The 19,811-nt window shown below is 37.1% G+C and overlaps 2 protein-coding genes across 4 annotated transcripts in view; both read left to right on the top strand.

Moving 5' to 3' along the window:
• LOC114149946 (collagen alpha-1(I) chain) overlaps positions 1–2,339 on the top strand; it is a 90,139-nt gene extending 87,800 nt beyond the window's left edge. For all 3 annotated transcript variants that reach the window (XM_028026069.1, XM_028026070.1, XM_028026071.1), the window contains 2 exons: positions 434–616; positions 1,598–2,339. In XM_028026069.1, coding sequence (XP_027881870.1) covers positions 434–616; positions 1,598–1,747 — 333 coding nt within the window. In that variant the 3' untranslated portion in view covers positions 1,748–2,339. The remainder of the gene's footprint in view (positions 1–433; positions 617–1,597) is intronic.
• An 864-nt stretch (positions 2,340–3,203) lies between these two features.
• Positions 3,204–18,943, top strand: man1b1a (mannosidase, alpha, class 1B, member 1a). The gene is made up of 14 exons (XM_028026116.1): positions 3,204–3,504; positions 4,521–4,658; positions 6,109–6,217; positions 6,315–6,508; positions 7,805–7,956; positions 8,028–8,140; positions 9,088–9,279; positions 9,797–9,945; positions 10,021–10,209; positions 11,262–11,452; positions 11,991–12,111; positions 13,083–13,277; positions 15,421–15,552; positions 16,581–18,943. Exons 2-14 carry the CDS (start codon positions 4,557–4,559, stop codon positions 16,788–16,790), a joined length of 2,049 nt encoding a protein of 682 aa, XP_027881917.1. The 5' UTR covers positions 3,204–3,504; positions 4,521–4,556; the 3' UTR covers positions 16,791–18,943.
• The last annotated feature ends 868 nt before the right edge of the window (positions 18,944–19,811 follow it).

Genomic DNA, 19,811 nt, shown 5'->3' on the forward strand with positions numbered 1-19,811 from the left:
AAGAGAACCTGTTCAAATAACTACATGCTTGTATTTCCAAAGTGTAAAAACTTAATAAAAATATGTTGGTAAAAAAAATATATACATTTTGCAATTAAGCTAAAACTGTCTTTGTAAATATGTTTTCGCCAAATCTCTTCCAGTGGTAGTTTTAGCTTCAGATGTAAATGAATGCCAAGTTATTTCAATTTAGGCAATAAAATGTTGTTTTTTTTTTGTTTTCTTTGTTTTTATTTGCATCTTTTATTGTGTTTCTAATATTGTATAAAGAGACTTAAGTGATTAGATGAAAAATCTGTAGAATGTGCCATATTTTTGCACAATTAATCATCAGAATAATCAATTAATCGCCAGAATGGTTGATTAATCGATTGCTAAAATAATTGTTAGTTGCAGACCTGGTAAATATTAACATTGATGATGTGTTTGTTAGTTTTCTTACCCAGGTGAGAGTGTGGTGCAGATGCGTTTCCTGCGGCTGCACAGCGTCTCTGCGTCTCAGAGGGTCACCTACTCCTGTCATCCAGGAAGCCGTCTGGGTCCGACCGACACAGAGGTGAAATTCCTCACCAATACCAGGATGCAAAGCTACCTCGGACAGCTGAATCACTGTGTGGTATGTGGAGACGGGAAAAATAAGTTTTTAACCTGTTGAACTATTATGTTATTCAAGGAGATGAGTTTAAAAATATTTTTAGTGAACACTTAAAAACCTGGAGAAGGTGAAAAGGTTAAAACATTCAGAGGGTAAAATGTTGTGGTTGTGTTTTCTTTTGTTTGTTTCATAATCATTTCTGGTTTTATTTTTGTTCGTAAGGTGTTGCCATATTCAGGACATGCTTTGTGTTGTTTATTGTTGTTGTTGGGGGGTTGCCATAAGGTTCATTCCTTTGTGTTTAGGTTTTTAATTCTTGTGTTTTGTTTGTGTGTTTTAGTTTGTTCATATGTTTGGTTTGGTTTATTTTTTTCCTTTCATATTTTGGTTTGGCTGCAGAAAAACCTTTGAGGAAAAACTCAAAACCACTTTTTTCTTGCTCTCTGTGTCGGCTACATTAGATGTAGACTCGTTGCCATAGCAACTGACTGACAACACCGCTACATGTTTCAGGATTCAACACGAAAAAAGCAAACATTTCCCACACAAAGAGCAGAACATTCAGTCCGTTACATTTTTATATTTTATGTTTACTTTGCGATTATGAATAAGTGATTGCTGCGGTACATTAGCTACCGCTGCTAGTAGCTAAACTAACACGGCGGTGGTAGATTAGCTCATTTATACACCTGCTCTACCGACAATCAGAGTTGCTGTTTACTTTCCCTTATTTTATTATTTAACTGAACCAAAACACACAGAATTCCACAGCACATCTACATGTTAAGTTTGTCATAATCAAGCTAGCATAACTGAACTACTTCCCTCTCCCTCGCTATTATTTTTCTTAATTAAAACCTTTTCCTGACCTTGTTACCTAGTTTTTGTAGTGTTGACAATTAGGACCAATGCTAGTCTCTGGCTAGCAGCAGCTTTTTGCCTTGCAGTATCTGTTGTGCTCTGCAACTGGTCTATATTAACAGATAATGCTTTTTTTTTCAGCCTGTGGAGGAGACGGTTTATAGTTCTGGAGAGTCTGTGTTGGAGTTCGAGGACCTGCAGCTGCTTCCTCTCAGAGACGTGGCGGTGATGAACAGCGGGAACTTCACGCACCAGTTCAGCTTCACCGTCGGACCCGTGTGTTTCAGCTAGAAACCCGCCGCTCCTCCTCACCACACAGAAATCCAGCAGGATTTTAAATCACGGACACAGAAAGAGCTTCTTTCTCCAGTTTCTGAAGATTTCACCAACTTCCTTCTCTTTTGTCGGGGGATTGAATTCCTCGGCTTCAGCGACTCTGTTGCTTTTTTAACAGAGAAATCATTTTTGTTTACAGAGACATTTATCTGGTATAAAGTAAATTAAATATGTGTGTTTTTTTGTGCTGTTCACATTCCTTAGTGTGTATATAAGAGTCAGACGGTTTTGCTTCCAGGCCGGTTCTGTCCCACTGATGCCAGTTTATCACTTTAACTAAAGGTGCTGATCATTTATTTAAAGCTTATTCATCTCATGCATACTTGGTGCTAGCTGTTTACGATCAGTCCTCGTCTTAAAAGATTCAAAGCATTTGTTTTACATTTTGATGTATGTATAAATATAATTTTTTTCCTTTACATCTCAGGTATGACACACACAGGCACTTCATCTGCTGTTGCCCCAGCATGTTTTTTTATTTTTATTTTTTACAGTTTTGTTGTCAAATCTCTAAATCTAAACTTAATAAATATTTGAACTTGAGACAGAAATATATTTAGGCTGATTAATTTGTTCTACAACTAAAAGTTATTTCTATTTTTTGGGTATGAAGCTTTTTAGATAAACTAGACATCTAAAGAATGGAAATTAGTTCTAGCATTATTGAGAAGCAATGTGTAATAAAATGTAGGGAATATTGTAGTAAAGTAAGTTATAAGCTTTTGTTTTGATTATGAAACTTTGAAACAAGGTGGGTTGATATGACGTGTTAAAGCTTATAAACAGATTAAATTTCTGCCAAAAATGTGAAAAGTAAATTTCTCCAAAAGTTTAATATTTCAAATTAAACTCACCTTTTTCTTAACTTAGAAAACGTTTCTGAAATTTAAAAAAAAAAAAAGATTTAAAAAATTCTAAACTCAGAATTTTCAGTTTGAAAAGTTGAAAATTTTCTAGAAAATTGTGCAAAACTTCTAGAAAATTTGAGGTTAATGTAATTTTTTTTTCAGATTCAGAAATTTACAGTGTTTTTTTTTTATTTCTGAGTCTCATCTCAAAATTTCAGACTTATTTTCTTGCACATTTTCAACTTTTTGAGCTCAAACATTTCTGAAAATAAGACCAGAATGTTTGACCTTAAACTCCAAAAAGGTTAAGTCATGTAGAGATGATAAAAGGGGAATAATCTGCGGAATAAGCTGCCATATATGTATTTGTTTTTAAATCTCTTTAATTTTTCGTCCTTTTCCAGGCTGGGATAGATTTTTTTTTTTTTTTTAAAGCAATCCTATTGTTTTAATTGTATAATAAAATTAGAATCAAAGCTATATTTTATCCCGTAAAAAGCTAATATTGACATTTTGGGGTTTGTGACGAAACCGTGGTACTGAAACGGTTAACGTCCTTACGTTACGCAGGTCACGTGACACTACGTCGTCACCGGTTCGTTCCTTTCCGCATCTGGTTCATTCTGTAACTTTAGCATAATTTCCCCCCGGTTTAACCTGCTTGGCGTCTCATGTAGCAGCTTTTTGTTGGGTGTAAAAGTCGTACAGGTTTCCTTTTTTCTACTGGTCTGCGGTTCTGGACCGGAAAAGGTTTTATTTTTCATGTGGAAGCCGCTGGAAGAGGCGGGCTAGCCTCTGGAAGCTAACAGCTGTTTGGGTTTCAGCAGCGGAGAGTCGCTGTCAGGGAGCCAAGCTGCCTCACAGGTGAGAGGGGAGAAAACCGGAGCTTTAACCGGGGACTGCTCTGTCATCTGCTGGTAAAATGGTTATATTCTGATTAAATTATACAACAAAGTAGCTCATTAGTTAGCCTTAGCCAGATTTAGGTCATTGAGCAGTGTGTTACTGCAGTGTTTTAATGCAATTTGGAATATAGTGCTTTTAAGTTTTATTGTTTAGTATAATCGTATAGAAAGCGGTTTGCAATCTTGACATTACGAGAAGTTTATAACCTCAGTTCAGCTGAAAATGTGCGAAACAAGATTAGAGCCACTAAAGGAGAAAACAAATCATATTGGCTTTATAGGTTTTGGAGAATGAATCCAAATTATGAGGAAAAAAACAGTAAAAATCCTGGGGGGAGAAAAATCTAAATTCTGGTGAAAGAAGCCCAAATAATGAATATGAATATATAATGAATATGCCAAAATTATGGTTAAGAAAAATCTAAATTACGGAAAATTTAGTCAAAATTCTAGGAAAGAAAAATCTACATTTTGGAGGAAAAAAGGAAAAAATTTGGGAGGAAAAAAATTTAAATTCTGGGAAAAAATGTCAAAATTTTGGGTGGAAAAAGTCCAAATTATGAGAGAAAATATGCCACCATTCTGGGGAAGAAAAAAACCAAATTATGGTGAAAAATAAGTCAATATTCTGAGAGAAAAATCCATACGCTAAGAAAAAAGTCTAAATTATGAGAAAAATGTGTCAAAATTCCATAAAATAAAACTCTAAATATTGAGGAAAAAGTCAACATTTTGAGAAATGTCAAAATTCTGGGGAAGAAAAGTCCAAATGATGAGAAAAATATGTCAAGATTGTGAGAGAGAAACATATAAATTCTGAGAGAAAAAGATTCTGGGGAAAGTGAAAGAGTCCAAATGTTGGTAGAAAACCTAATTTGATTTAATGTGAAGTCTCCAAAGTCAGTGACGATATTGGGAGCCATGTCCTACCTGACAGGTTTACTGTGGTTTTAACTTTTGGTTTCTTGTCGCCAGGTTCTATGACCTTTGACCCCATCATCCAGACCGAGGATGTACCCGCCTCCCAGGAAGGACTTCATCGCGTTGACCCTGAGCGACCCGCACAGTCACGCCTACAACAACGCCAAACACCGGAGACAGTCCTGCTGGAGGGTGAGGACGGAGACCAGGAAAAATCCAAATTTATCTCCATATTTCTGCACATTTGATTTATTTCCTGTCAAAAACATGCAAAACATAAACAATCAAAATGAAAAGAGGGGCAAACTGAAAACAAACTAAATGATCTGGAAGTCAAAAGAGGGCGAGTGTGAACAGCAGAACCCAGAAAATCTCCCTGACGGGAAGGAAACAAACGTTTCATAATTTGTCCTGTCAGACGTTTGGCTGCTCACTGAGATATTTGTGGTTTTGCGCAGGAAAAGATTATCCATGTGAATTATTCCTGTTTCTCTGTAGTGAAGAGTTTCATCCTCTGGTGGGTTAAAACCACAACGTTTCAGTTTCCTCCATGTCGAACTGGTCCAGCAGCTCCGTACCTGACTGGCCTGTTTGTCATCTGAGACTCTTTATTTGTGAGTTTCTTCAGGCTGTTTTTAAACCTGATAGTCCAGCAGATTTTCTTCTATTTGTGAACAAAGTTGCAGCATTTGTTAAATTTTCAGCTGCTGCAGTTCTCTTTCACACTGCACTTAGTCAAACCAAACTAATTTAAAAACCTGTTCCCCTCCTCGCCTGTGAGGGGCGCTGCACCACAAGCCACTGAAGAAAACAACATGAGAAACTCTTTCTTCTTCACAAAATAGAAACAAATAAAGATTTCTATTTTGAGAAATGAGCCATTTCTCCTGCTAGCCCAAGGCTAGCATGTTTGTTTTGGTTGTATTTACCCATAATGCCCTGCTCTGTAGTCCTCTGAACCTCAGACTAAAAAGAAAGCCTGAAGATGCCGGTGGAAGGTTTCTGGATTGCAGAACTTTAGTTTTTCAACATTGTTACGATACATGAGTGCAGATCTCTGTCTGCGGCTGAATGTGATGTGATGACGACGAGGCGGTGAGCAGCGCTGCGCCCCGCGCTGATTAACTGCATCTTAACACCTAAAATAAAACTATTGATGTTGGGCAGTCTACTGGTTGGAAGAAAATGTTTGTTTTTGCAGCTCAGGTCTATCTTTATTTAGTTTATAAATTACAAATAGCCCTAAAACAAAGTTGTTTTTTTATCTCTATGTGCGAAAGCTTAAAAAACATACTGTAGTTTCAGAAACTGTAAATAACTCAAAATAAACTTGTTTATGGTTTAATGTGATCAGTCACATTTAAAAAAACAGCACCACCTTTTATATTAGGAGGAACAAAGACAGTGAATATTTAAATTTCAGGCTGTTTATATTAAGGTGTTGTTATTGTGGGGTCAGTTTTAAGCCAGGTGGTCTGTGAGTGTTTGGGTAAGTGATATTCAGCCTGAGAAAGTTTGAGAAATAAAACATTAGATGAAGAGAGATTGTACTTTGTTGTTGTTTTTAGATGAAACGAAGGTGATGTCTGAGTTATTGTTGTAAGTCAAGTTTCATTTAATTTGTCCGTTTTTGTTTTCTCAGAAGTGGAAGCAGCTTTCTCGGCTGCAGCGGAGCCTCGTCCTCTTCCTGCTGGCTCTGCTGCTCGTGTTCACACTGCTCTCCTTCTCCAGCGTCGCGGAGCAATGGAGAGGTGAGAGGTGAAGCCAGGCGCTCGTCTTAATGAGAGTTCAGTGGAACATTTGGTGTTTCTGATGATGAATTTCTGCTAACTGGGGTAAATTCTGCAGGGCTGTCCGATAAGGAGGACTGGCTGGAGCTGAGTGACAGAGGTCTGGTTCCCCCGGGTCTGAAGCCGGTTCTGAGGCCGGTTGAAGGCAGAGGTCCGGTAGCCGGGCCCCATGCGGAGCCAGCTGAAGGGCCACAAGACCTGATGGAGCCCAGAGGACCAAACATCCCTGCTTTGGCTAGGCCGCCCACCAAGGTGGGATTTTTATTTCTCAAACAAGAGCTGAGTGAATATTCATGTTGTTGTTTTTAAAAGGTCATGACTGCATATTTTATCAGATTTATTTATTAATGCAACTTCCAATTATCTTATAAATCAATTATTATGAAGATTAATTGATTATCCTGACGATTAATTGATCAGTCTGACGATTAATTGATCACTCAGGTGATTACTGATCTTACAGTTAATCAGTTATATGATTATTAATAAATTATTCTGATTAATTGATTAGTCTGATGATTGATCAGACAATCAGGTAACATTATGACGACCAGCTGAACATTATGACGATTAATTGAATCAATTATTATGACAATTAATCTATTATTCTAATGATTAATTGATCATTCTGGTGACTAATTGGTTATTCTCACAATTAATCAGTTATTCTGACCATTAATAGATTATCCTGATGATTAAGTGATTAATTTGACAATTGATCAGACTAATCAAGTGGCATTCTGACTAGTAATCAATAATTCTGATGATTATTTTGGTGATTAATTGATTATTCTGACAATTAATAGAAGATTCTGACAATCGATCATTCTGATTAATCAATTATTTTCGTGATTAGTTTATTATTTTTTCAATTGCTTGTATAAAGAAAAATGTCACATTCATTTAACCACTTAAGCCATTTTTATACCATAACAGAAAAACATTAAAAGATGCAAATAAACAAATAATTCAAACCCTTTTTAAATGAGAAAATTAATGTTTAATTGACAGTTGTGATAAATCAGTTATTAAAATAATTTTCAACTAATTTATTATACTCAAAAGACGGGCATTTACTGAAAGAACAACACTTAGATCATTAATTTGGTCAAAACTGTCCAAAAAATATAAACATTTTGCATTAAAGATTTAAAAACAATGTGTCATTGTTAGACAAACACAGAAGCAGCAAAGAGATTAAAAACTCCAGCTGTGTGTTTTGGAAAATCAAAATTAAATGATCTTATCACATAAGCAATGCCTTTTATTTACAGTGACAGCAGCAGCTCCATGAAACGGTTAATATGACTCAGGATGCAGGATTTAAATAGCTGCTGGTTACTGTGGAAATGTGTAGGATATGGGAGACTGGTGAGTCATGATGGGATTGTTCAGAACTGCAAGAAGATGCATCAACATAATCTGAGAATAAAACAGAAATGTTTCTGAAACAAGAAGCTCTAAATAAATTAGGGATATTATTGCATTTATACAAGTAAGTGTGTTTTATGTTCCTTTTTTAATCTGTTTCTGTGTTTTTACCGACAGAGGAAGCCATTTTCCAACAAAAGAGCTCCACCAAACACCCGAAAAGATGGAAATGCTTTGGACACGGTGAGCGACGACGCAAAGCAGAACCAGGAAGTGGTTCGGGAAGAAGCTGGCGAGGAAAAGGAGGAGGAGGAGAAGAAAATGATAAGGTAATGTGAATTGTTTTAGGAAAGGAAATGTTTAAAAGGCGTGTTTAGATGTTGCTGTTGTCGCCGTGCAGCTGGAGAGGAGCGGTGATCGAAGCTGAGCCGGCCACAGAGCCTCCGTCCAATCAGAAAGAAGCTGTGGAGCCTCAAGCGCCGGCCGAACCTGCGGCCTCCGTCCATCAGCAAGGTCCACCTTCATTTGCTTCTTCTCACCTCTGATTGTTTGTAATGAACAGGAAGTGATGAGTTCAGATGTTTCCAGTTCGTTGGTCCAAAAAGAAAAGCTTGAAGGGAAAGAGGGAAACGTATTTATGTTTTTAACTGTTCATAACTGAATTTATTATTGTTAGATTTATTTAGGGCTGCAACATCCAATTATTTTAGAAGTAAATTATACTGAAGATTAATTGATTAGTCTAATAATTGGTTGATTATTCTCATGATTAATGGATCATTATGACGATTAGTCAGTCATTGTGACCACTAAACAATTATCCTGAAGATTAATTAGTTTGATGATCAGTCGATTATTCTGACCATTAATCAATCGTTCTGTCGGTTAATCGATTATTTTGACCTCTAAGCAAATAGACTAGTGATTAATTGATTTATCTCATGATTATTCAATAATTCTGATGATTAATCGATTATTTTGACAATTAGTTGATTAGTCTGATAATTAATTTATTATTCTAACAATTAATTGGTCATTCTGACCACTAAACAATTGAACAGACAATTAATTAGTTTGATGATTAATTGATTATCACAACCATTAACTGATTATCCTGATGAATAATTGATTAGTCTGATGATTGATCTATCATATAACTCATGATTAATCAGTTTTCCTGACAATTAATAAATAATTCCGACAATTGATTATTTTGACCAATCAAGTTGCATTCTGACGATTAATTGTTTCTTGTGGTGATTAATTGATTATTTTCACGATTGGGTGGTTTTTAAAACCATCTACATGTTTCTGCTCTTACAGCTGCATTCTGGTTTTTTTGTTTATATATTTTGTAACATTGTTTGTGGGTTTTCAAAATTTTTGAAGATTTTCTTTAACTCGGTGCATTTCAAGAGGAGCTGTAGACCTAAATGAATCGTCTTTGTTTTTAAATCCAGTTTCCCCCGGAGCGGCGGAGCGTCTGGAGGCCGTCCGTGATGCCTTCAGGCACGCTTGGAAAGCCTACCGGGAATTCGCCTGGGGTCACGATGAGCTCAAACCCATCTCCAAGTCATTCAGCGAATGGTTCGGTTTGGGCCTGACGCTCATCGACTCCCTGGACACCATGTGGATTATGGGCCTAAAAGAAGGTGATTTATTTCACTTTTTGTTCCACACAGAAGGTTTTAAACTTATTGGTCAACATTTACATCCTTAACATTTACAATTTTGAGCAAGTAATTAATCTCTATGGTCAGGTCACACATCTCCCTGCTGGATGGCAAAAGCTGCTAGCTTTATAAATCTTAAATGTACCCCTGATATATTAAAGAAAAAGGGATGCAGTGCTTTGTTACTCTACAAAAACTAGGTAACAAGGTCGGAAAAAAGTTTTAATTAAATAAATAGCGAGGAAGATGGAGGTAGGTCAGACACAGAGAGCAAAACAGAAGAACATGAGTGGTTGAGATCTTCAACGGTTTTTCTGCATTGTTTTTTGCTTTGCACTAAATTAGTAACAGCTACATGTCCAGGTTTAATTTGTTTAAACAGAGTTGTTCTACATGGATGGGATGTAAAAGAATCACCTTTTTTCCCTCCAGCGTTGTTCGCATGTGTGAAATTTCCGGATGTAAACAATAACATGCAACGGGTCTGTTGATGCAGAATTTGCTGAAGCTAGAAGCTGGGTGGAGAAAGAGCTTTCGTTTGACAAGAACGTGGACGTGAATCTCTTTGAGACGACTATTCGGATTCTGGGCGGACTGCTGAGCTGCTACCACCTGACAGGAGACCAGCTCTTCTTAGATAAAGCTGTAAGAAAAAACTTTATTTCAACATCAAGAAAAACATCTTCAGTTTTTAATTAGATTATTTTCTGTCCCTTAAAGAAAGATCTGGGGTCCCGACTGATGCCGGCATTCAAGACGCCATCAAAGATCCCATTTTCAGATGTCAACATTGGGAAGGGGACGGCGCACCCGCCGCGGTGGACGTCAGACAGCACGGTCGCCGAGGTCACCAGCGTTCAGCTGGAGTTCAGGGAGCTGAGCCACCTCACCCAGGACCCCCAGTACCAGGTCTGGACCACAAACTGGTACCACAGGGACCCTCTGTTGCAGCTTCCGCCAACAAAATCAATCCAAGCACATTCTACACATTAGGGTGACAACTAACGATTGTTTTAGTTATCGATTAATCGATTATTCTGATGTTTAATCGATTAATCGGATTTTTTTAAATTGGCATATTTGGCAGATTTTTCATTTAAGTCTTTTTAAACAATATTAGAGATATAATAAAAGATGCAAATAAACGTTATTTGTTTATAAAAGACAAATAAAAGATGTCTTTATTTGTCTAATAATTGAATAAAACATTTATTCAAATGTTTCATAAAATACAGTATCAGAATTCTTTTAGTCAACTCTTGACCTTTTGTAGCAAAAGATGCATCTGCAGCTAGAAAAATACTTCTAAGTTCAGATTTAATTGTCTTAAAAATTAATTTTCAAGTCGCTGTTAGTATTTTTACCTGCAGATGCATCCTTTGCTATAAATGATAGTGTTCAGTAAAGAAACGCTCTTAGTGCATTTTAGGCAATAAAATGTTAATTTTCTTTAAAAAATTTAATTATTTGCATCTTTTAATGTTGTCTAATGTTGCATTAAAAGGGCTTAAATGAAAAAATTTGTAGAGCGTGCCAATTAGTCTGATTAATCACTAGAATAATCGATTAATCGTTGAATGCTGTTAATATAGTGAAATGTCATTTTAAATGCTAAAAGCTAAAAATGCTAACTCTAAATGCTGAGGTTTTTTTCCAATTAAGAATGGTGTTTGTTTCCTGTGTTGTTTCAATAAGTAGCACTGTTTACAAATGTCTGCTCCATGTGATACATCATCACTCCATATATGGTCATGTAGGTTCTGCTTTTTTTAAAGTCACAGAAATTTCAGAAATTTCAGCTGGTATTATAAATATTTACACCAAAATGTGATAAAATCAGGCTCTTAAAGTTACATTCGCCGTTCAGGAACATCTGATGTCTTCCTTCTGATTAGCTCAGACGCTAACTATTTTAGCATCAGTCATTAATCTCGTTTCGTTCCTTCCTGTTTTCCTGCCAGGACGCTGTGAATGAGGTGATGCGGCTGGTCCACAGGCTGCCAGGGAAACACGACGGCTTGGTTCCCATGTTCATCAACACCAACAGCGGCCAGTTCTCCCATAAAGGCGTGTTCACGCTGGGCGCGCGGGCCGACAGCTACTACGAATACCTGCTGAAGCAGTGGATCCAGGGCGGGAAGACCGAAGACGAGTAATGCCTCGTTTTTTATCTCCTGAACCAAAATGTACCGACTTGAACAATAATGATGCAACATTATGACTTTATTATTTTATGTGAACCAGTGAAAGAGGGAAAGGAAATGAGACAAGGAAATAAAGGCAGGCAGACAAAAGGGAAAAAGAAGAAAATAGACAAGGAAGGAATGAAAAAGAAAGACGGGATAAAAGGGAAAAGTTTCAAAATGAAAAACATAAAACTTTTGAGAATAGGGATGAATAAAATTGTTTCAATCTGATATTTGTCAAAGCTAATGACCAGAAAATTAGCTCTAAGGACATTATTGGTACGTTTTTGTCATTTTGTTGTGGAAATTCAACATTTTTCCATGAAAAAACAAACTTCCAAAACTTATAATTGTTATTAAATCTATATTTAAAAGCACAACGTTAAAAACCCCAGTAGGTGAAATCCACAAATACCTGCCAGTATTCAGAGTTCCTCATAAAACATGTTGGGTTCCAACATAAAGGGCACAAACGGCGTTTAACCCTCCTGAATCTGGCTGCAGGCTGCTGGAGGATTACCTGCAGGCGGTGGAAGGAGTGAAGAAGCACCTGGTGAGGCAGACCGGACCCGGCCGGCTCACCTTCATCGGAGAACTCTCCCACAACCGCTTCAACCCCAAAATGGTACCAATGGAGGGTCGTGGGAGTTGGTGTAGCTCTCATGTGACGCCACATTTCCGCTAACTTTGTAACCGACAGCCATCTTGGTAGGCAGTTGCTATGACAACAATAAACAAACGACAAGGTTAGCGCTAGCTCTCCTCTCATTCCTACCTAGCTATCAAACAATATAAATATATTAAAACTATTTTAGTACTCTACCTACCTCAGTGTAATACTAAGATAAATATCAGATGTTTCTGTAGTACTTACTGCTGAACTAGCTTAGCTAATGTAATGAACTTTATTGATCAGAGGCAGCTTGTCCACATCGTCTGACATATTTCCTTGTCCGTCTCAAACAGGGTCGATCCTGACGGCGGCCATTTTGTTCATGTATCAATATGTATTCACCACATATTTCCTTTTTGTTGGTCTGGAAGCCATTGTTATTTGTTAGTTGTGTTACCACTCCCTCACCACTAGGGGCAGTAGCAGACCCAAAAAGACCCAAATAAGGAGCAGATTTAGAAGTACGCAGAAACGTACAGAATTTGTTTAGAACTGTGAGCTGAGCTGAAATAAATAAAACAGAGAAGTTCAAATACATGCTGAGAGTGAAACTGCTTCATTAAGGTGATGATATATCACAGATTTCAAAAGAAAATAAAAACAGGAGACCACAAATAAAATAGCAAATGGCGCCCCCTTCATTTCCGGAGTGCAATGGTTCCATTTCCTGATATGGTATCCATTCCGCCCCTTACTGTTCGCTGTCCTTCTTGAGCAGCCTGGGTCACATTTGAACAAAATCAACCTGCGTTGTTCAGACGGTCATTAAAAGATCAGATTAAAGAAAATTAAAAAATCAGATTTGGTTCACTTCAAGCTCCAGTCTGAACACAGCCTAAAATGGCATGGATCTTGTGGAAGCTCTGCATTAAACAAATTTATTTCCTCCAGTGAGCGTCTCTCTCTTTGTCGCCGCCCTGCAGGACCACCTGGTGTGCTTCCTGCCGGGGACTCTGGCTCTGGGGGTGCACAGCGGCCTGCCGCCGGACCACTTGGACCTGGCCCAGCAGCTGATGGAGACCTGCCACCAGATGTACAAGCAGATGGAGACGGGCCTCAGCCCGGAGATCGCTCACTTCAACATGCAGGGCGACGAAGGCCAGGACGTTTCTGTGAAGGTCGGCCGAGTTTCAGGCGCTTTTATTTTCATATCCATGTGCAAGATTCACTATTAGCATGTTTTTATACACAATAATGGATTTTTAAAGCAATCTGAAAGAGGAACACTGCAAAAATACTAAATCTTACCAAGTATTTTTATCTAGTTTCTACTTCAAATATCTTAAAATCACTAGAAGTAACTTTTCAGCTTGTTTTAAGTCAATTCTGTAATATTTATTTTAAAAATAGTTATAAGTGGAATAATTTGCGAGTGGAACAAGATATTTTTCCAATAATTACATTGTAATTTTAATCACCATACACACATAGCATGTTTTTATACACGATCTGAAAGAGAAATACTACAAAAACACTAAATCCTACCAAGTATTTTTATCTACTTTCTACTTCAAATATATTAGTACATTTAAAATTATACAAAACTAACTTACAAATAACATTTCAGCAAGGTACAGGTGCTTGTTTTAAGTCAACAAATCTTTAATATTGATTTTAAAATAGCTATAAGTGAAATAATCTGGCAAGAAATAAGACATTTTCCCATATTACAACTTATAATTACGAATTTTCACTCACAATCTGACTTTTTAAAGAAATACTGCAAAAGTCTTACCAAGTATTTTATAAGTTTTAATGTTCCTCATATTAAAGCCTACAATATATAAAAATGTTTCATTCTATGGCAAATTATTTTACTTATAACTATTTTATTGACATAAAACAAGCTGCTATTTCTTGCTGAAAAGTAACTTGTAAGTTATTTTACGTGTGCTTAGATATCTGCAGTAGAAACTGGACCGTAGGTTGTTGGTCAGGTTTTGTGTTTTTGCAGTGTAATCGGTGGGAACCGGCCTGAGATGCTCCAGCAGGTCTGATGAATCTGATTTTTAATCAGCCGCTCTGTGTTTGTTTGAGCGCGGCCACCCCGCTCTCCTCAGGCCTCATTTGGTTTTTCATTAGCAGCTCTGAGTTTCTCGCAGCGCTGAATATTTCTCCATTAACTCCAGAGATAATTAGGAAACGCTCTCTGAGCTCATTCAGACCCGGAGAAACAACGGAGTGATCACAGAGGCCTTTAGGATGATTTAGAGAGAGAGCAGCTTTTAAACACCATCATGATGATGATGATGATGATAAACAACATGAAAGTCTGACTGGACTCTTCATCAACAGAAGCTTTCAATCCAGAAACGGCCTGAATGATGTCAGATTATCGACTCCAGAGGAAACAAAGAGACATCCATCCATCCATCCATCCATCCATCCATCCATCCATCCATCCATCCATCCATTCATCCATTTATTCAACCAACTGACAATTCAACCAACCAACTATCCATCCATCCACCTGTTTATCCAACTATTTATCCAAACAACCATCCATTCAACCAACCAGCCAACCATTTGTCCAACCAACCTTCTGTTTATCCATCCAACCAACCGTCCATATACCCGGATAGTTGGTTGTTTGTTGTCCAACCAACCAACAAAACATCCATCCTTTGTTTATCCATCATCTGTTTATCCATCCATCCATCCATCCATCAGTCCTTCTTTCTCTTTCAGATTTTTGCAGGTTTTACTGAAAGTTCTGACGGCTCCATGTAAAATATTTGTGAATCCTGGTCAAATCATAAACACTAATAAAAGATGCATTCAGTTTATCTGGCTGATGAAACTGAAACCGCTGGCAGCTCCTCTTCTCCTTCTATGTTTTTATCTGACTTTTTAAACGCTGACATCGGAGAGCCAAGCAGTCCGTCAGGCAAACCAAGCAGAAACGAGACGTCAATGCATGGAGAGAGCGTTTAAAAATGCTTTATAGCTCCATCGATCAGCTGCTGCTCTGCCACTTCGTTCCATCTCTACTCCTTCATCTGGACCCACCCACTCAGTCTGGGGCGAGCGCTGACTCATGTCACCCAAAAGTTTTAAAGAGCTGCTGAAATTCTCTCTAAAATGCTAAGTTAAAGATAAGGACAAACACTGGATAATAAGAATGACCTGCTGCTGGTTCTCATTCAGTCCTCACTGCTGCTTCTGTCTCCACAAACGGCTTTAATAATGTTGTGTCCAGTTTCCGTGCTTCCTGTCAGCTTTTTAAAGGTCAGACTAAAAACACTGATTGCTATCCTGCAGCCTGCTGACAGACACAACCTGCTGCGCCCGGAGACGGTGGAGAGCCTGTTCTACATGTACCGGTTCACCAAGGACGGCAAGTACAGAGACTGGGGCTGGGACATCCTGCAGAGCTTCAACGCCTACACCAAGGTACTGACCAGCCAACCGCTCATGTATTCCTGTTATTTCAGATTCGCTGATGATGTGAACATTATGCTAAACCAGGGGTGACCAAACTTTTTGTCACGTCGGCCAAAATCATCAAGTCTAACAAACTTGAAGGCCAAAAAAGTATATTTCTAATAAAAACTTCTACTGTTATGTATTACTTGATAACTTAATAGTCTTTTTTTTGTCAAGAAGAGATTTGTAAGCTATTGTAGAGCCAGAACTTGAAGAGGAACTATTATGCAAAATTCACATTTTTATGTTATCTCACTCACTGCTTCTAAAAACAGTCCCAATGCTTAAATAAAGAAAACACTCAGCTGGTTTTAGCCATTAAGTTAAAAGTTTTTTGATGTCTGGAAAACGCGAAGTTTTTAAACCTCCGAAATGTAACGTCACAAATAATCAGGGAGTGCCTTGTTACCTAGCAACAACAGCAGAATTCCCCCCGTTACTTAGCAACCCCAGCAGAATTCTGCCCGTTACTTAGCAACCCCAGCAGAATTCTGCCCGTTACCTACCAACCCTATTGGAGTTGGTTTTCTGTATGCGCTGTACAATGGCTGCTGGAAAAGACAAATGTTTTATTGTTTACTTCCCATCCAGAAACCACTTGCTGCATTCTTGTTTGTTGTTCAGGAGACTCTACTAATGCTTTTCAAAGATGTGCGGTTGTGTAATTACACATCTGTTTGCAGCCCTAAAACAGCTCAAATCTAATTATCTAAAAATTATTTTGTGTTCAAAATGTAATGAAAACAGCTAACCTGTCGTAGGAAGTGGGATAGTTCACCTTTAAAGAAATGAATTTGAACCGACATTGAAGGATTTTTGACCAAAGCTGCTCTGTTTCTTGACCTTTCTGACATTTCCTCAGCTGGTGAAAATGTAATTATGTCTCATGTTCGACTTCTGGCAGCTTGGGGAAAGCTCAGCATGTATCAAAATTGATTTTTCAGCTTCCCAATGGAAGCATTAACCACCTGACCACACGTCTTCTCCAATCGCAGGTCCCTGGCGGCGGCTACACGTCCATCAACAACGTCCGTGACCCCGCTAACCCCGGCCCTCGGGACAAGATGGAGAGCTTCTTCCTGGGCGAGACGCTGAAGTACCTCTACCTGCTGTTCTCCGACGACGAGGAGCTGCTCAGTCTAGACAAGTACGTCTTCAACACCGAGGCTCACCCTCTGCCCATATGGCCTTCTCCGCCCAAATGAAACCCGGAGTCCCGCAAGGTCCAGGTTTCGGCCTCCTTTATTTTTCCTAAGGAAAAGGTTTCATATCTGAGCTGAACGCGGATCAGACTCACCAGAACACTTTGTTACGACTCAGTTATCGATTAATGATTGTATATTTTCTAATTTTGGGATATTATGAGGTGGAAATCACTCATTAGTGCTATTTAATGTCTGACTCGTACATTTAGTGTTGATTTATCACTTCTGTGGGTAAATAATGGAGATGTTTAATAAATGAATGACTCAAGCTGACATTCTTAATGATCCAGGTTCTTCAATGAATGTAGCTTATTTTTTTCTGGGTTAATTTATGTTTATTTATTCAGGTTTCATGGATGTTTTTGTTTGTCTGTTACTTGGAAATTGACTTTATATGACATGAAGGGGTTATTAAACTGTCTGGACCTGAGATGGACTCGCAATCAACTCTGACCTGGAAGAAACTTGGATAGAAAATATTTTTGAAGGTTAGATGGAGAAAAAAAATTATTTTTTCCTACAACAAAGTGTTATGGCCATCGTACATGTTGAGGTTTTTCACAGAATTTCTCGCAAAAACCAACAAATCCCTGCATTTTTGTGATTGTGATTTTATTGCAAATTTTACAGAGAAATTGTCAAAATTATCAGGTTAAAATTATACAAACTCCCACCTGTAGGTGGCAGTATTTCTTTGTTCTGCTACTCTACTACCTCAGCTTTAATTGATGTCAAATTAACAAAAACATAAACGGTCACATCAACCGTCATATATAAACGCAAAGATCGCAACAAAGCGCCATCCCTCCGTACTCCATGAGAGTTACAGGAAATTATCGCAAAAAAATCACAAAAACAATCTCAAAATCTTGGAGTTACAGAAAAATATAGTAAATTGTCCACAAAACAGTAAATTTTAACCAAGCTACTCAGACATTTTCACATTTATTTCAGATATTTACAAGAAAAAAAAATTATTTCCAAAAGGCACGAAGCATCTTCCCATTTTAACTTTTGTTTTCATTTTTAATTTTTTTTACTTGCTGATTTTTCTTCTCTTATAAACATGAAATTAATCTCAAAATTTCCAAGGGTTTTATCAGAAAATCTTTGTCTATGTATAATTGCTGTAATACTTGGCCATAGTTTTCACTTTTTCCTGTATCAGTAAAAAAAAAAAAAGATTTGGAGGATCAAAAGATATATTTAAATTTAAAAAAAAAGTGAAATAAACTAATGAGTTAATGAAGAATCCAGATATAATGTAATAAGTTTACATCAATTCAGCACTACTTTTGACTTTTTAGGGCTGGATTTGATGAAGGTTAAAGAATCAAATCTTCACTTTAATCTGTGGTGGAAGATTGTAGATTAGGGTGATGGTAAAGAGGCCTTCTAACCTCAAAGATGAAGCATTAAAATCCCAGGTTCGACCTGCAAAAAGCTGCTAAGCCATTCGAAGCATGGTGTGATCAATGCAAAGCTAATAAATATATTTTCAATGATTATTGAGAAGGTTGTAAATAATTTTCAATGTGACATTTTTTAATAAAATGTGAATAACAACTGCAAAGGGATAAATTTGCACATTTTTCTATGTTTTGTTATTTATTTAGAGATGCCCGACTCACTTCCTGGTAGAGATGTTAGTATTTGGCTAAATTAATCCAAATATTAGCATTACGTTAAGCTTTTGGATATTTGGCCACTTCCTTGTAACGGTTCATCTGAATAAATCCATTTCCTGGTTCTGATCCAGCTTTATAGAAAAGTCTGCAACTTTTATTGAGCTTGCACTTTTGCTAAAAAAAAAAAAAGAAAGAAAAGAGAAGAAGCTAAGTTACAAAACGCTCATTGCAAATGAAGCTGGATGTTCCCAAATATATTAGTGGTAAATTTAGTGGAGGAAAAAAAACACCAATGGGAATAACAGCAGCTTTGAAAGTAAAATCAACATCTCCATGAAGCCTGAAAATATTCAGATGATCTGATGTACTGAATGTTTGGGTTTCCATTCGCTGTAACATCAAAATTACCGTAATAAATGCTTAAAATGTCCCTGTTTGTAACTAAACGATGTGAAGTTCAACTTTTTGAATTTAACTTGTGAAATAAAAATAATCTTTTTTGATTAAAGTGATTTATTAAAATGCTTCTGGCTCGTTAAATTGTTTTGGAATTATTTATTTAATTTCTATTTTACAGATTAATCGTGATCCTTTAAATAATTGTCAACTAATCAAAAAACAAACTCAAAAAGAGAAGTAATTGTACAATATACATATTTTTTTCATTTAAGATGTAAAAAAAACTTTGTCTCTAAATATGTTTCATTCAAATCTACTGAAGTGGCAGTTTTAGCTTCACCTGCTGTTGCATTTTAGGCAATAAAATGTTTATTGTATTTAAAAAATTAACTGTATTTGCATCTTTAATTTGAATATTGTATAAAAAGACTTAAGTGGTTAAATGAAAAATCTACAAAAAATTTTATCTGATTAATTGATTAATCGTCAGAATAATCGATCACTAGAATTGTTAGTTGCAGCCCTAAACTGAGTATTTATTACAAATAAAATTTAAGAATGTTGTTAATTCAAACATGTCTAATAATCTGAGGTTACTGTACTTACAGAACATTTTGATTTGGTGAAACTGACCAGCAAATGTGTTAAATTAAGCTTGAAAAGACGAAGAAATGTCCTAATATATATCTAAATTTTTCCCACGCTAGTTTCTCCAGTAGAAATCTAAAATCTCTGCACTTTGTTTTAACACCTCTTTACATGATGAAAAGGACAAATCTAACCTCTGATGAGGCTTTTAATTTCACTTGAGCTGGACGCTGCGGCTCTTTTCAGCCTTAAATGGGGACACCGAGATGCTGCAGCGCGTTTTTGTGCCGCCAACATCCAGCACTGCGGCTCACTGATGGGTTTTTAATGGCTTTTGGGCAACAGTTGAGCTCATTTGGCACAGATAGGCGCTGCATCTCCAGCTCACAAAGCATCTGACACGTCA

The sequence above is a fragment of the Xiphophorus couchianus genome, chromosome 8, assembly GCF_001444195.1.
Source record: "Xiphophorus couchianus chromosome 8, X_couchianus-1.0, whole genome shotgun sequence".
Classification (NCBI taxonomy): Eukaryota; Metazoa; Chordata; class Actinopteri; order Cyprinodontiformes; family Poeciliidae; genus Xiphophorus; species Xiphophorus couchianus.

Bases quoted from the DNA above. Each gene is read 5' to 3' on its own strand.
- man1b1a (XM_028026116.1), top strand. From the start codon at position 4,557: ATGTACCCGCCTCCCAGGAAGGACTTCATCGCGTTGACCCTGAGCGAC. The intron at 6,509-7,804 runs GTGGGATTTTTA...TTTTACCGACAG, and splicing joins TGGCTAGGCCGCCCACCAAG to AGGAAGCCATTTTCCAACAA. The intron at 10,210-11,261 runs GTCTGGACCACA...TTTTCCTGCCAG, and splicing joins CCCAGGACCCCCAGTACCAG to GACGCTGTGAATGAGGTGAT.